At 43.5% G+C, this 15,063-nt stretch overlaps 1 protein-coding gene across 1 annotated transcript in view; it reads right to left on the reverse strand.

The window, feature by feature from the left end:
* Nucleotides 1–83: 83 nt before the first annotated feature.
* The window catches only part of LOC129095221 (sorbin and SH3 domain-containing protein 2-like), a 50,858-nt gene continuing 35,878 nt past the window's right edge, over nucleotides 84–15,063 (reverse strand). Inside the window, 10 exon segments of the mRNA XM_054603577.1 lie at nucleotides 84–2,414; nucleotides 2,911–3,017; nucleotides 3,335–3,372; nucleotides 8,675–8,869; nucleotides 8,982–9,110; nucleotides 9,240–9,354; nucleotides 9,732–9,778; nucleotides 10,152–10,231; nucleotides 13,524–13,699; nucleotides 14,537–14,589. Coding sequence (XP_054459552.1) covers nucleotides 2,353–2,414; nucleotides 2,911–3,017; nucleotides 3,335–3,372; nucleotides 8,675–8,869; nucleotides 8,982–9,110; nucleotides 9,240–9,354; nucleotides 9,732–9,778; nucleotides 10,152–10,231; nucleotides 13,524–13,699; nucleotides 14,537–14,589 — 1,002 coding nt within the window. The 3' untranslated portion in view covers nucleotides 84–2,352.

Genomic DNA, 15,063 nt, shown 5'->3' on the forward strand with positions numbered 1-15,063 from the left:
CAGAAAAGAGATTTCCTTTTCAGTCACGAACAGTTGAAGCTGTCTTTCTGTTATGCTGAAAGGACGAAATAATTGAAAATATGTCATCTACCAGCTGGATTTTATTAGCAATACAGCCCCATAAAATCATCCAACAAATACTAAGATATTGTAGAAATACTTAGGTCCAAGAGTGTGCGTTGAATTTGATATTAACACCAATAACATATAAGATTAACATTTTCATTACATGTATAAACATAGCAGGAGTCAAATTCATGTCTTCAATTCCAAATCTGTTCCTAGTAATGTATCAAAGGCAGACCAGAGGGTTACTGTTTGTTTCAACACTGTAGTTTGTGATCATTCTGTGCACACCTTCCTGATGTTTTCTACACTAAATATGCATAAATTAATGTTTTTTGCATCACAGAAGAGGTTTAAATATACATGGCTATTAAATTAGTGAGTTGGATGTAAGGCAGCAATCACCAACTCTACTCACTAACTACAGTAATTTCAGTTTAAATAAGTCACTGGTTTTTAAAACAATGAAGAACTGGAGAAGAAAAAATAAAAAGGCCTACATGCCTGGCTACAATAATAACTTTGAAAAAAAGTGGAAATTAGCACCACTGATGAAGAGATGTGAAGAAAGAAGGAGAGGAAACCAAATATGATGATGGGTGAGAAAAAGCTGACTTTATAAAGCAAGTGGATGTCGGCCATTTTACAGCTCTCATACAAAAGGCTTACAAAAACACCACATACACACTCGCACACACACACACACACACACACTTACACACTGTGTCCTCACACCAGCTGAAATAGTGGATGACGGGGTGACGTGAAGGACGGTGAATGATAAAACAAAATATATATCTTAAGGTGCTTTAACAATTGTTTTGTTTGTCAGTGTCCATCCTATGTGAAACACGTAAAATGAGAAAAATAAAAACACATAAATCAGAATTCACTGAGCATGAAAAGCTAAGAGGAAAACTGCAGATAATTCCAAATAGTATATAACATGAAACGGTGAACCTCTCACTCTGACAGCAGGGTTAAACTGCAGTTACATGACTGAAGTTGTGGATAACATGTTACCCATCCTGCATCTGACTTAAATAACTGAACATAAAACATCATGACACCTGGCATAATTACAGCCCAAGAACTACTGTGTTGTTTGTCACTCAGCACCTATCTGGACAATCATACTTGACAATAAAATAATACGCCTTCAAATGTGGGATGTTAGAAAAGCATCGTGTAGTTCAATACTTTTTATAATCGTCTTATAACACAATTTCGACCAGCACTTGTCCCCTAATAAATATAATACCTAAAAGGTCGGTAACCTCTTTGCACACGCTTTTCAAACATGACCAATACTCCTGAAGTCATTACATCTAGTGTGTAAAAATCTGAAGTCAAATTTGAGACAAATCAAACACTAAATTGTGTTAAACTTTCGTTAAAGTGCATCAATCCTAGTGTGAAGATGAAGAACCAACAGGTCGAAAAAATAATTGTGTTTCCTAATGTTGTACTTCAAATCTATTACATCAGGTTTAGACAGCGAGAGTCAATGATACTTTTCACACTTCCTCATTTGCAATATTTGAAAATGATTGCTTGATAATGATCAATGATTATCTCTAATATCCCCAAATTCTTATCATCCAATCAAATCATTGGGCGACACATTAAAATTGATACATGCACAGTCTTTTCCACATGTCAGTGTGGGACTTTACTTTCTTTTATCTGAAATATCGACTGCATGGCTGCAATCCCTTCAACACAGTTGGTATGCAACAGACCTGCAGACATGATTCTGTTTCTACAACACTCTCTGCACTGAATGTCTTTGGGGATATTTGTAATTGAAATGTAACAAGTGTTTTTTTTAAAGTTTGTGACAAACTGAAGACAAATAAAAAAAGAGGTGATCTGCCCTTTAACAGAAAGAAAAGCATCACTGCGGTGCCTTGTTTTCTATCACTGACTGTTCGCAAAGTTCCTTTCGATATGCCTCCATCACAGTCAAACGTTAAAGGTCGCTGACTGGAGCACAACGTTTGGGGTTCCCCATGATAGAAAAATAAAGGATAAAAAGATAAGATTTAAAAAAAACAACAACATTATTTTAAAGAAGTCTTCCATTAAAGATGGCGAGTTAGAGCTAAAAGGTTGTGTCTGCGTGAAGCTGACGAGCCACACAAACACGCAAACACATAGGTGTGCGGCAGGTCTCTGGGAGGAGGTGGCGTCCTGCAGGGTGTTGTGCTGAGGGCGAAGAACGTGTCACAGAAAAGGGGCGGAGCCAGGGCTGGGGGGTGGGGGGGCGGCGATCTGGAATCATCATTATAGCTGCTTCACGTAGTTTCCTGGGAAGGTTCCAAACAACTTGCTCCGTCGAGAGGTCCCTTCAAAAACAAAGAAAGTGAGATGGTCAGTGCTTGAAACTCTGGATGAAACTTGGCAGAAACTGTCACTGATGTTATTACAGCTCACTGCCGCCTGGACACGCACCAAAAACCTGGAGATCAAACTGAGTCACATGAGAACATCTTAAGAGGGCAAAGTTTTCCCTAAAAGAATGTTAAGATGAACAAAGAGATTCTCAGGGCTATCCGACCTGCTCAGCCGTGAAGGATAATGTCGACTCCCTGAACAGTGAAGTAATGAATATGTGGTGGGACCACAGTGCCATCTAGTGGTATACGTTTGTTCTAATATATTATTGTTAAATATAGGTATTTAAGTACCTCCAGACCACAAACCATGAATAGATGGTAACAGCATCTCTTTGACCATCTGTTCATAGTGTACATTTGTTGCCCAGCTGTTCTGTGATATATTTATATATTTATCTAGTATCATAACTGCATGCCCTAATAGACATAACGACCCTCCTCTTACCAACAAACCAGCCATCATCACACTTCTCCATCACATCTACAACGTCGCCCTCCTTCAGCTCCAGCTCGTCCTCGTTGCGAGGCAGGTAGTTGTACACGGCCTGATATCTGTGATAGGAAAAACTGATGGTGAACTGACGCTCATGATATTCTGCAGTATTGATATTGAACGGTAATGCTATTTATTTTTTTTTGTTTTGTTTGTACTATGAATAACTTTTTTCTGTTTGTGTTTAAATGTTACACCAATAAAGTAAATGCAAAAAGTTTACATGGTCCGACAAGTAATTTGTTGATTACTATTACTGCATACATATTGTATCTATCAGTTTAGCACAAACACTATATATATATAGATATTTACAAGAGATATATATTTTCTTGGATAACAGCAAATTAGTGAAAAAGTAAGAAGAATAACTTACGGGTCTCCTCCACCATGGAGGGCATCCTGTACCAATCGCTGTGAGAAAGACAGAAACAGACAGAAAGTCAAAATCTTGCATTTGAAAGGCTTTTATATGGGGTGTGAAGATGTTAAACAGATAGACTTGTCTCAGGTTGTCGCTTATGATGAATAAGGTGTAATTTCATTCCCAGAGGTGTGACCAAATTCTTTGAAAACAAATATGGATGAACAACAAACCAAACACTCACAGTAGAAAATACTATAATTCATCCTTTTTCACAAGGAAAATGAAACTGTATTTGAGAAACGGCATACTTCAGTATGTATGTGTTGTTATCAGTCATGAATGATGTGGTTATTTCTAAAGATTTCCTTCCTGCACAGAGACAATAGTACAGTAAGAGCCTGGTTGAATGAAGACATGACCCCTACCCTTCGACCTCTAAGGGGGGACAGATAGGACCTCCGGGTCAAGATGGGGCTACGAGGAGGTTTACCACCAACAACTGGATCCTGCTTAACAGTCAGAAAGACCAGAAGCAACACACCGATAATCTTCAACAGTAAACGAGTCAGCAGCCTTCACTGTGAGCTGAACGCACACGCACAAAGGCTAACGACATGCTGCAAAACATCATCCATCAACATGCAAACGCCAATGAGCATCCTCCTAAACACACCAGAGTCAACCAACACAAGCAACACACTGTCCAGGGTTCCTACCATGGAGGTTTAAAGAGAACCGGATAAAGAGTTGGGGGGAGGGTCTTGTTCATTCCTTTGAGAGTTGGTAAATGGTACTTAAAGCCAAAAAAATAGTGTATAACATTTATTGAATCCCCTGCACTGCGTCTGCATCAATGGGCCCATAGATTATGACTTTTCAAGAATTAAAAATGAAGATCAACTCTACAATAACCAAAATGCTTCTTGCAAAAAAAATGGACCATGCCTCGTATACATTGCCTGGTAACGGTTTCAGTCATGCTGCAAAATCTTTGTTGAATAGCCAATTCTTTTTTTAAACTCGCTCTTCCCCATGTTGTCGCTCTCTAGCAGACTGTGCATCCGCTCTAAGAATCCCGGCAATAAAGTAAATCTGAATGTCATTGGTTCCAATATTCTGCTATGTGTGACAATAATGCAAGAGGCATTCTGTCAATTCTTCAAAAATAGAATTAAATTATATATATATGTATGAGATAGAAACTGTAATGTTGTCATAAGACATTTTATACCACTAAAGGCCCCATTTTTTAATTTATGAATTCAATGCATTTTTGTTTTTTGAGGATCCGGGGATACCCTGATTAATCATCACCATATCACATATATGATCGTGTACAATGTATGCTAGTTTACATGACGTAGTCCCAGCTACGGCTGCAAAAAATGCTAATTTTTCATGTTTGTTCATCTGTTGATTAATCCTTTAGTTTATAAAAAGTCAGCAAATAGTTGGCCAAAAATATAAATTGGTCAATTGTGATTCAGACAATTAACAATGATATAAAACAGAGAAAATGCAGCAAATTATTATAGCATTTTCCTGCATGAAAAACGTAAACGATTTATCCGACTTAAAACATGTTGTTAGTTAATTTTCTGTCAGTTGATTAGTTGACTAATCACTTCAACCACAGTCTCAGCTTCAGCAATCTCAAGACACAACTCGTTAGAGAAAGGTATCATCAGATGAGTACTTCTTATAATCCTCGGCACCACAAACAGGATCTAAATCAACGGCATCATCTCCACATTCCAGCTTTACCTTCACCTTGGGGGACCTACGTCCTGGATGGGGAACAGTGGGGGGAGAGCGCGGAGTGGTGGGTGGAGGAGAGGCGGGTTTAGGGGGAGTCAGGGCGGGAAAGGGAACAGGCGACTCTGAGTCGGGGAGGGATGTGACCGGGTGAGACGGACAGGGCGAGCTTGAGGGTTGAGTGACTGGGGTTTGTGAGGGGACTTTTGGAGAAGGGTGAGAGGGGGGGAGGGGAGGCGGAGAGGGTGAGACTGAAGGTAGGGGCGATGACATGAGGTAAGGAAGTGACGGGGGACGAGGGGAGACAGGGGGAGTGGAAGGGACGGTGTGATGATGCTGCTGCCGTGACCGGGAGAAAGAAGGTGAAGAAGGAGTAGAAGATGAAGTAGAAGATGAAGAAGGAGTAGAAGAAGAAGTAGACGATGAAGAAGGAGTAGAAAATTTAAAAGGAGTAAACGAAGAAGTAGAAAATGTAGGAGTAAAAGAAGAAGTAGAAGATGAAGAAGGAGTAGAAAATTTAAAAGGAGTAAACGAAGTAGAAAATGTAGGAGTAAAAGAAGAAGTAGAAGATGAAGAAGGAGTAAAATAAGGAGTAAAATAAGAAGTAGACGATGAAGAAGGAGTAGAAGAAGAAATAGACGATGAAGGAGTAGAAGAAGAAGTAGACGATGAAGAAGGAGTAGAAGAAGAAGACGAAGAAGAAGTAGACGATGAAGGAGTAAAAGAAGAAGTAAAAGATGAAGGAATAAAAGAAGAAGTAGACGATGAAGAAGGAGTAAAAGAAGAAGTAGAAGATGAAGAAGGAGTAAAAAAAGAAGTAGATGACGAAGGAGTAAAAGAAGGAGAAGATGGAGGGGGAGGTAAGGAGGTTAGAGGTGGTGGTAGGGAGGGTGAGGGGGGCCGGAGGGGGAGCCGTGTCAAAGTGGAGGGAGAGACTTCAGCCTATGGAGGTAATGACACGCACATCAATTCTGAAGATGAAACACAGAAGCTAAATGCTGAGGATTTTTATTGAGCCCCAGAAAGGACATGGAGGGAAAGATTCTCTTTTTAAAATGACCTACTTTTGTTTATACAGTGTGTTGTACAATAGTGATATTTTTAAGACTTTAGCGTGCTTATCTATTCTTTGATGGAAGTTACTACAAGGAACTTTTATTTTGTGTTGATTGTGGCGGTCCCTGTGGACACACGCGGTAGTGTTTCTAAGCTCCAGAGTCCCTTTACAAAACCTCACATTTTATTGAAGCAGGGTCTGACAGGTTATCCTGTGCCTTCCTTTGCTCCAGCGAGCCCAACAATACGGCCTAGGCCTCCAGCAGTGAGGTGTCGATGATGATTCACAGCGGGGGGGGCAGAGCAGCTCTGCTTCCGGCCTGAGAAGGAGCCGCTGCTGCCGTGTGCGGACCTCTCCACCTCCCGCAGGAGCTTCCGACTGCAGGTTGAAGTCGGCATCGAAGCCGGATCTGGGTGTGTCCAGGGCTGACTGGTCGCTGCCAGAGACCCCGTCGCATTCTGAGCTGATAGTAACTTTAACGGGCAAATAAAGTTATAAAAACTACTATTTCTCACATCATGTAAAGTACTTTATTCTCACACTGGCTGTATTCGAGATCACTCCCTATTTTCTACGTAGTGCACTTAATTTATGTTCACCATTTCATTTGATTGGTCAGATTCTGATATGCATTATACCCATTATATAGCGCTCTCATAAAGTCAAACAACAGGCCTTTTTCACAGCAGACATCTGCTAACAATCCTACAATTGAATGCGTCACATTTTACAGATGCAAAAATTACAGTCACGCAACACCATGCCTGTGAATGATAATGTAACACGACAAATTCATAAGTGTATGTAATCTTTATTTGCTGCTCAATATATAGTAAACTATTGAGTGTCTATTATATATAATAAGGAGGGAGTTATTCACATTCACTTCTGTTGGAGATGAGGATATACAGCACCAGGTAAACTTTAATGCAATCCTCAGTCTCCATTATGTGTCACCGTGGACAACGCTTGATCACTTAGTTTCGTTATTTAACATAATGCTTCCCTGTAAATGCATTTAGGCTTCCCAAATGGCTACGTCACACAACTACATTGACATTTGTGTCAAACTTTTGGAAGAGAAGGCAAATGCAGGTGCATATTTTCTAAGATTTAAAACATTTCCCTCCATCTAACTTCCAGGGCCCTGTAGTGTTTCCCCCAAAGCTCACACCATGCTCTACCTGTGGATCGAGTCTTTCGTTAAAACTTTGAATGTCCTCCCCTATGTCCTCTCTAGCTTCATCGTCTTCCTCAATGAACAACTCAGTAAATCCCCGTCCTTTCACCGATGGTGGTCTCTGAGGCTCGACTGGTTGCTCACTCAGAGTTTCTGACTGCCCTCCCCAGGCGACGGAAAGTGGCTCCATTGTTACAGGCTTGTGAAATTGCACATCTAACCGAACGCCTGCCGAGTCGCTAGCTGGAGTTACCGCTGGGGGTATCACAGCTGGCTGATTGGATTCCTCTGCTTTTAGCTTAAACCTGGATTCACTGGTTAGCATAGCTGCTGGGGAATCTACCGGAGACAATTTTGAAAAGTCTGTGCTGGTAGAACCATCCAGAATCAAGGACAACAGCTCGTCATAAGGGTCTTTTACCTGCAGCTTAACATCAGGGATTCTGCTGCTTTTGGTTACTTCCACTTGTGACTTGTCCTGCAAAGGAACTTGTGTGGGTGACTTTATTGAGTCTGGTGTTGTGCAGGACAAAGTCTCTGGCTTAGAAATATGTAACGGTTGAGCTGTTCCTTTGCCACTGTTGTATCGCAGTAAAGAGTCAGGCAGTGGAGAGGCAAATGAGGGATGAGGCAGGGGGTGGAGGAGGAGGAGGAGGAGGTGGTGGAGGAGGAGGAGGAAGAGGAGGAAGAGGAGGAAGTGGTTGAGAGAAAGGCAGGGCAACTGGGGTGTGCCCTAACGTGAGTCTCCCTGGAGGAGTTACGGAAAATCTCTGGGGTGGCAGGGTGGAGCCTGTTTTTGATGGTGCAGGTGAGGGTGCTTTAGGTTCCTGTGCCGTTAGGAAAGGTGCAAGGTCAATGGGGAGGGGGTGGTGTAGGCGGTACAGGGGTGGTTGTGAGGGAGCAAGGTGGAGAGGACGCTGAAGGGTCCAATGTGAGGGACAGCCACTCGCTGGTGATGGCTTGTAGGTCAAGCCTTCTCAACGGGGGCTGACGGGAGGGGAGGTCACGGGGGTGGAGGATGGAGGTAGATGGTAGAGAGGCTCCATGAAGGTGAAGTGAAAAAGAAGGAACAGTGTAATTTATAAAACTGGAACAGAGGGTACAGTGTGTGCTTTTTGTGTGTGTGTCATTTGAGGGCTGAATAGAGCTAAAAAGCTGTATATACTCCCTTACGCAGATGATGTATTTACTTATTTATCCAAATATATTACAATAAACTATTTTACTGAACTGGAGACATTTTTTTGCAACATGTTACTTTTTGAGGATGTCAAATGTTTTTTGGCATTTGTCATTTTTGTTCCAGTGGTTCATTGAAAGTGGTTTAATTGTCACAATGTTGTAGTGATTCCCCTACCTTGATGGGTGTAGAGCTTGGTGTCCTGTTGCCAGGGAAACCGTGTGGGTCTATATGGTGGCTGGAACTCTTGGACGGGGAGCGCTTGACAAGGTCAATGTATGACACAGGAAAGATGCCCTGTTTGGTTGTGTCTGGGATCTTCCCCTCGTACCAGTTCTGGTCGACCTGTCTTATCACAATTACTCTCTCACCCTGCAAACACAATACATATACATGATGGTTAACTGTAACTTTAAGAACTTTTAGAAACCATTATACAACCTGTTACATTGTTGTAGCTTTTCATTCACACACAACCGAATACCTTTCTCAGTGACAGCTCCACATTAGTATCAGCATTGAAGTTGTAGCGAGCTAGTCCCTCTCCGATCTCTCTGACATGTGCTGGCGGAGGAGGACGAATCGGCTGCTGCTTCTCTGACGATGGCATCCTCTGTTTATGTGTGCATTAGAGTAAAAGGGTGTGTTGAAGAGGGAGAAAAATAAGGGACAAATTACACGTAAGACAGCAAATGGTGCAAAGATATAGCAGTCGCATACAGCTCATGAGTTGCACACTTACTTCTACATATGATATGGGTAATATCCCAACACGTCCGCGGTGCTCTCCTTCATACCAGTTGTTGTCTATCTGCCGGATGATGTTCACTGCATCACCCTTCTTAAATGTCAGCTCCCTGCAACACATTCAGGTCATCAAAGTGCCAGCACACAAATGTGTGGAAGACATGAACCAAAAAAAAACAGCACAGCTCATTTCACATAAACAGCATCAGCTCAAGAACGTCAGCCACTGAAGCATCCAAAATAAGCTTTATTCATGCATATATATAAAGACTGCATAAATAAATCAGTTAAAGCCATCCAGGTGCGATGGTAAGATGTGACAGTGAAGTTTCTTAGAAAGCAAAAAAAAAAACTTTATGCAAGAAATGCACACAAATCTGAAATCGTAACTTAAATGCAATGAGTTGAGATGTGTTGATATGCAGTTAGGCATTCGCGCTTTAAAGCTAGCTTCCTTGTGCATGCTCTGTGCATTTACTGTACTCACTTAGCCGTTTGTGCCTTAAAATCATAAATGGCTCTCGCAGGCTGTTTCTGATGGAGGAGAGAGAACAGAATAAGTTGTGTCATCTGTTTATGGGAGACCTAGGAGATGAGAGTGAGAGAAAGAAAGCCGGCAAGCATTACCAGGCAAAACATAAAATAAAAGCATTTTGATTTTTGTGAGAAAATGTAACTGTGCTGTGGCATTGAGATGCTTAAGAAAAAGCCAACATGGTAGCTGGTTGACGTTTAATCAGAAATATTTGTATAGTACTTTCCACATCAATAAAGTGTACTTATAGAAAACTGAGGTTCTATTTATGATTTATTTTAGAGAAAAAAATTGATACTTCAAAACTTCATAGTGCTCCTAATGAAGTGCATATTGGTGTTGAGAATACTAGCAAAAGTTTCAATGTTGTACCTCTCTGTCCGGAGTAGGCCTTCTACTCTGGGGTGTGTGGCGTCCATCCATGGTGGAATAACACCTGGAGACATCCTGATCTGTGATCAGCAGAGACACGTGACAAAGGTAACAGGAGTTACCATAGTAACCACAATCATATCACATGATGCATGCTCACAATACAAAAATGTGCTCTGGCGAAGTACTGTGATGAGATGATGCCATTCCAACAGGTAAATGAGGGAATGAAAGCTCCGGGGTCAAAAAGTTTGTTTTATTTCCGTTTCACTGGAAAAACAATGTGATTGTAATTCCCATAAATATGAAACATGCAGTTGAATACTGCTGAAACACAAAAAGAAACAAGGGGAACAGCTCAAAAATGTCTAAATATACAAACATGAACATACAAGCAAATGGCTTAAAGGAAAGAATGATGTAGGATAGTAAGACGACTCCATAAATTAATCTGCAAAACCGACAAATCATACAACCAAACCAATAATCAAATTATAAACATACAGAGGAATATTCACATGTATTTAATTCAAGAAAAATAATAAACTATGAATTCTCAAATAATTATTTGCCTCAATTACAGTGACATTTTAGTGATTCTTTTAGTTTTTTCTGAACTGCTCTTACTTACCATTCTGTTGCTCAGATTTTTCTCTTTCTAACAGAAATGTTGTTCTCTCTCACTATTTCATTCCAATTTTTCCTACTTTACCATTGTTTTGTTCAAGCTGTTAAGTCAATCAAAGCTAGTGTTTTTTTTTATGTTTCAAAATAGGTTTCCCGCAGCTCAAATGGCATAATCCCCCCATTTTAGGTGCAGACCATTAATGTGAAACACCAGCAGGACTGTTGGGTTTCACTGACATTAGCTTAGCACAGAACGAAAGAATGGCATTTATTTTAACACGAGGCTTTACTTGAGAATTTACAGTAAACATTCTTACTGAATCTCATAAACAGAACAGCACGGTGATGGATGTATCGGCTGACCGATTAGGGGGATGGGGCAACGAGCCCATGCAATACTGAAAGAGACATTGAGGTAAATGTATGTGGATTATGTGGACATGTTTATTACTGTATGTTTATGTAAAGAAAACTATGTGCTGGTATGACTGGCTACATGACAAAGTGTACACATGCATATTATGGAGGTGTGATATGTGCATTATCTCCACCTGAATAACAGAGACCATTTCCATTGCCCTGCTCCTCTCCATATTCGTTATTGTTTGAGGTGTCTGTGTGGCGTCCGTAACAGGCACTGATTGGTGACTGTATCCGTGGTGTGGAGGGGTCCCCTGTATGGGAGGCGTACTCAGTGGGGCTCCCATCTGGGTACAAAGATGTAGAAGACTGACCCCCCTGCCAACACCCCCTCCTCCCCCGCAAGGAGGAGCTTCGTTCAGGCACATTTGGCAGCAGTTCGGCCAGTATCCTCCTCAGGATGCTATCATCGGGTGCCCTAGTTCCTCTGTGTCCTCTCTCTGTTTGAATGTGCTCATAAATGTCTCTCAAGGCTGCATCTAGTGCTTCATAAATAGCCTGTTTGGACTTGGGTCGGCTACCTCGATCTGCGCCGCCACTGCTTCTTCTGGAGTTAGGCGGTGAGCCCTTTTTCCTGCGGAAAGGCACTGGGCTGACCAGGAAGGCCAGCTTGGACATCGCTTGCTGGGACTGTGAGCTCTGGATTTGTGAATGGCTGCCGCGGCTCTGCTGTGGAGGTCTCAGGGGCTGCTGGCGCGCTCGTTCCCTCTCATGGCGAAGCATGGTTGTGAAACGGGTATAAGAGGCCGGGCAGCGGCCTTTGCAGGAGCTGATGAGGTGGCGGTGTTGGTAGCCCTGGCTCTGGCCTAGACTTTGGGGACCAGGGTGGTGGTGGTGACGGAGGTGGTGGTGGTGGTGGTGGTGGTGAAGGGAAGAAGAGCCGTACAAGCTCTCAGAGGAGGTCAGTGAGCAATGGTCAAAGTCACTCTCGCTGCAAAATGAGGAACCCTCCACCTGGATGAAGTCGCTGAGGTCAGACGCAACAGCGTCTTGTTCACTGTCGGAGTAGTCCGGGTTGGCTTGTGGGACTTGAGGAACAGGAGGAGCAGGAAAGGGCCGTCCACGGCTGGGCTCCGGCCCAACGCGAGGCTGACCCTCAGGTGGGCTACGAGGTCGATGCAGGTGATCCATGGTGTGAGGAACTGTCCCAGTGTTGCCGTTGTTGTCTTCCTCTAGCAAAGACTCTATGGAAAAACGGCGTTTTGGAAAACTGGGTGTGGCACCGCCGCCGCTGCTGGCTCGAGATGACGAGCCACCCGGCGTGGTGGTGCCTGAAGGCACCTCAGTATCACCTAAGTTGGGCATGGATTTGGACTTCTGAATAAGGCGCTCGTATGCAGAAATGCGGTTCGGCACCACATCGCGTGGCACCTCCATGCCCCAAGACGGTGCCCAAGGAGAGAGACGATGCCGATGCAGGTGAGGCTGGCGCTCCAGCTCGAGGATGCGAGCGCGGACCGAGCGGATGACATCAGATGGGATGAGATGAGCTCGGTCGATCTGGTGCATCTTACGGTAGAGCTGGAGAAAGCCCGGTGAGTCGTGTGCCCGTCGCCGGTGGAGGCGAGGCAACGAGAGAGAGGAGATGGATCCAGTCGAACCTGAGGGATTCCCATCGCAAACCAGGGACCCGGCACTTTCTGAGCGGATGGCGTTGCGCCCGCCTGAGCCAGAATGCCCATCGTTGAGTAAGTCGTCACAGCTGCGTGACTTGAGCTTGCCAGGGACAGGCGGTACCTCGTCCGCACTGCTCCATGTCTCAGCATCCTGGCATTTTGTCTGCCAACTGTCCTTACAACACACAGACTGCTTGGAGGAGGAGCTGCCGTCCTGGCTAGCATCCTCGTGGCAATGGTCAGGGTCAGAGGGGACAGGGGGGAGATGGGGGCGTTGATAAGGACCTGGGGAGGTCAAACTGTTTGAATACATGTTGCATGCGTCCCCACCTTTCAGATGTCCAATAAAAAGCAGCGTGGTGAAAGAGAAAGAAGGAGGAAAGCATGTTTAGCAATAACACCCAGCAAAGGGTGGAGGAGCTGGGGAGAGGGAGACGTAGGAGAGAAAAAGAGTAAAGGTGGAAAAAAAGAGGTTTTGATGTTTTTTCTTCAGACTTCCATCAATAAGAATCAAGGAGACTTATGACCTCAGCAGACAGACATTGTATTATGAAAAACATCAAAATCACAAATAACAACACATCTTCTTCGATTTTCAGGCGATGTGGTAAGTAAGTAAACACATGACGGTCTGGGGGAAGAGAACGGGCAAGAAAAACTGAAAAAAAAACAACCTAAAAAGGAGATGTTTGTGCGAATGTGTGTGTACCTTTGGCTCTGGCGGGCGAGGACGGTGAGGAATGAACCACTGGTTTCTTTAGGCTGCTGCTGGGTCTGTAGGCATCCACTGGTTTAGGGGAAGTTACAGCTCTGCTCTGAGACGGAACGTTCACTTGGGAACTTGTCGGCTCGGACTTCCTCCTCTTCCTGTAGTCGCTGGCAGCACTGCAACACAAGTCAGACATCAGGGACGACACTATGCTCTGTCACTGGTGCATGCATGTGTTTGCAGAAGGCAAATTGAATGCAGGTATTGTTCATTTCTAATGAGTACATTATTAATACATACCATGTACCAAAATATCATAAATAAATAAAAAATATATAACAACGAGCATCTCTACTTAGCTCTGTGAACAACATGAAGCATTACAAAGCATTCTTTTCTCTTCTATAAACCAAGGATACAAAGCTTGTCCTACTAAAGATTAGGCTATCATCCTTGTGTCTGAAAAAGATACCATAACTTCTGGTATTCGAAATGACTAAAAACCCAAAAGGGCTTTCTGTTCAGAACAAACACACTCCATCTCGCTTTCATGAATTACACGCCCTATTCATCCCCTCTCTGCTCTTTCTGTTCACCGAGGAAATTGCGACTGAATAAGCAGGCCATTGGTGAAAGGGAGTAGGACAAGGGGAGGAAGAGGGTGGTGTGTGTGTGTGTGTGTGTGTGTGTGTGTGTGTGTGTGTGTGTGTGTGTGTGTGGGGGGGGGGAATCAATAGGTTTGCTGGGTTAATTTATTCTGGCTCAGTTAGTGAAAGGATGATGCAAAGCGCCCTGCTTTAGTGGCAAAAGAAAATAAAGACCAAACACTAATCCTTGCATTATTGATAAGCAGACACACAGAGGCTATTTGCACCAGAGTCGAGGGCAAGAAAGAGCAGTTGTGACTCCCTGCTGAATCACAACAGGGACCACTGCTGTTGGGAAGGATGGGGGAGGGTGGGGGGTGGGGGGGGGGGAGTGATGCAGAGGAAAATAAAAGAAACAGAGGTTACCTCGCAGGTCTTTCAGGAGCCTTGTCCGCGGGAGCAGCGATGTGCAGGGATGTCTGAAATAGGGCAGACGACAAGAGAGAAAAGTGAGGTCCGCAGGAACAAAGACTGGAGGCAGAGCAGCTCACAATGCACAGCCTGCATGCGGTTGTTGTTGCTGTGCCACACTCTAAACGTTCCCCCAGCGTAAGGTGCGATGGATGCTGGTTCCACCTGGCACACCTGAGCGAGAAGAGGCCTACCGGTCTATGAGGTGGGGATAAATGTCTGCTTTCTCTGAGGCTGTTTCTTGAGGATGATGGCAAAGGTGATATAGCAAAGGATGTAATGATGAGCTGAGCTCAGTGGGGGCAAAACCAGGCATGGATCAGCTGGAAGGGGCTTAGTGGTAAAAGAATGGTCGATACACTTTAACTGCAAAGGTCTCTCTGAGGAAATGCTTACCGTGAAATCGAACCACACAATGATGTTTGAGGTATAAAACAAGATTTCCAGTGAATTATATTTAGATGAATAGTTCTTCACAAAAT

This window comes from Anoplopoma fimbria, chromosome 9, assembly GCF_027596085.1.
Source record: "Anoplopoma fimbria isolate UVic2021 breed Golden Eagle Sablefish chromosome 9, Afim_UVic_2022, whole genome shotgun sequence".
NCBI lineage: Eukaryota > Metazoa > Chordata > Actinopteri > Perciformes > Anoplopomatidae > Anoplopoma > Anoplopoma fimbria.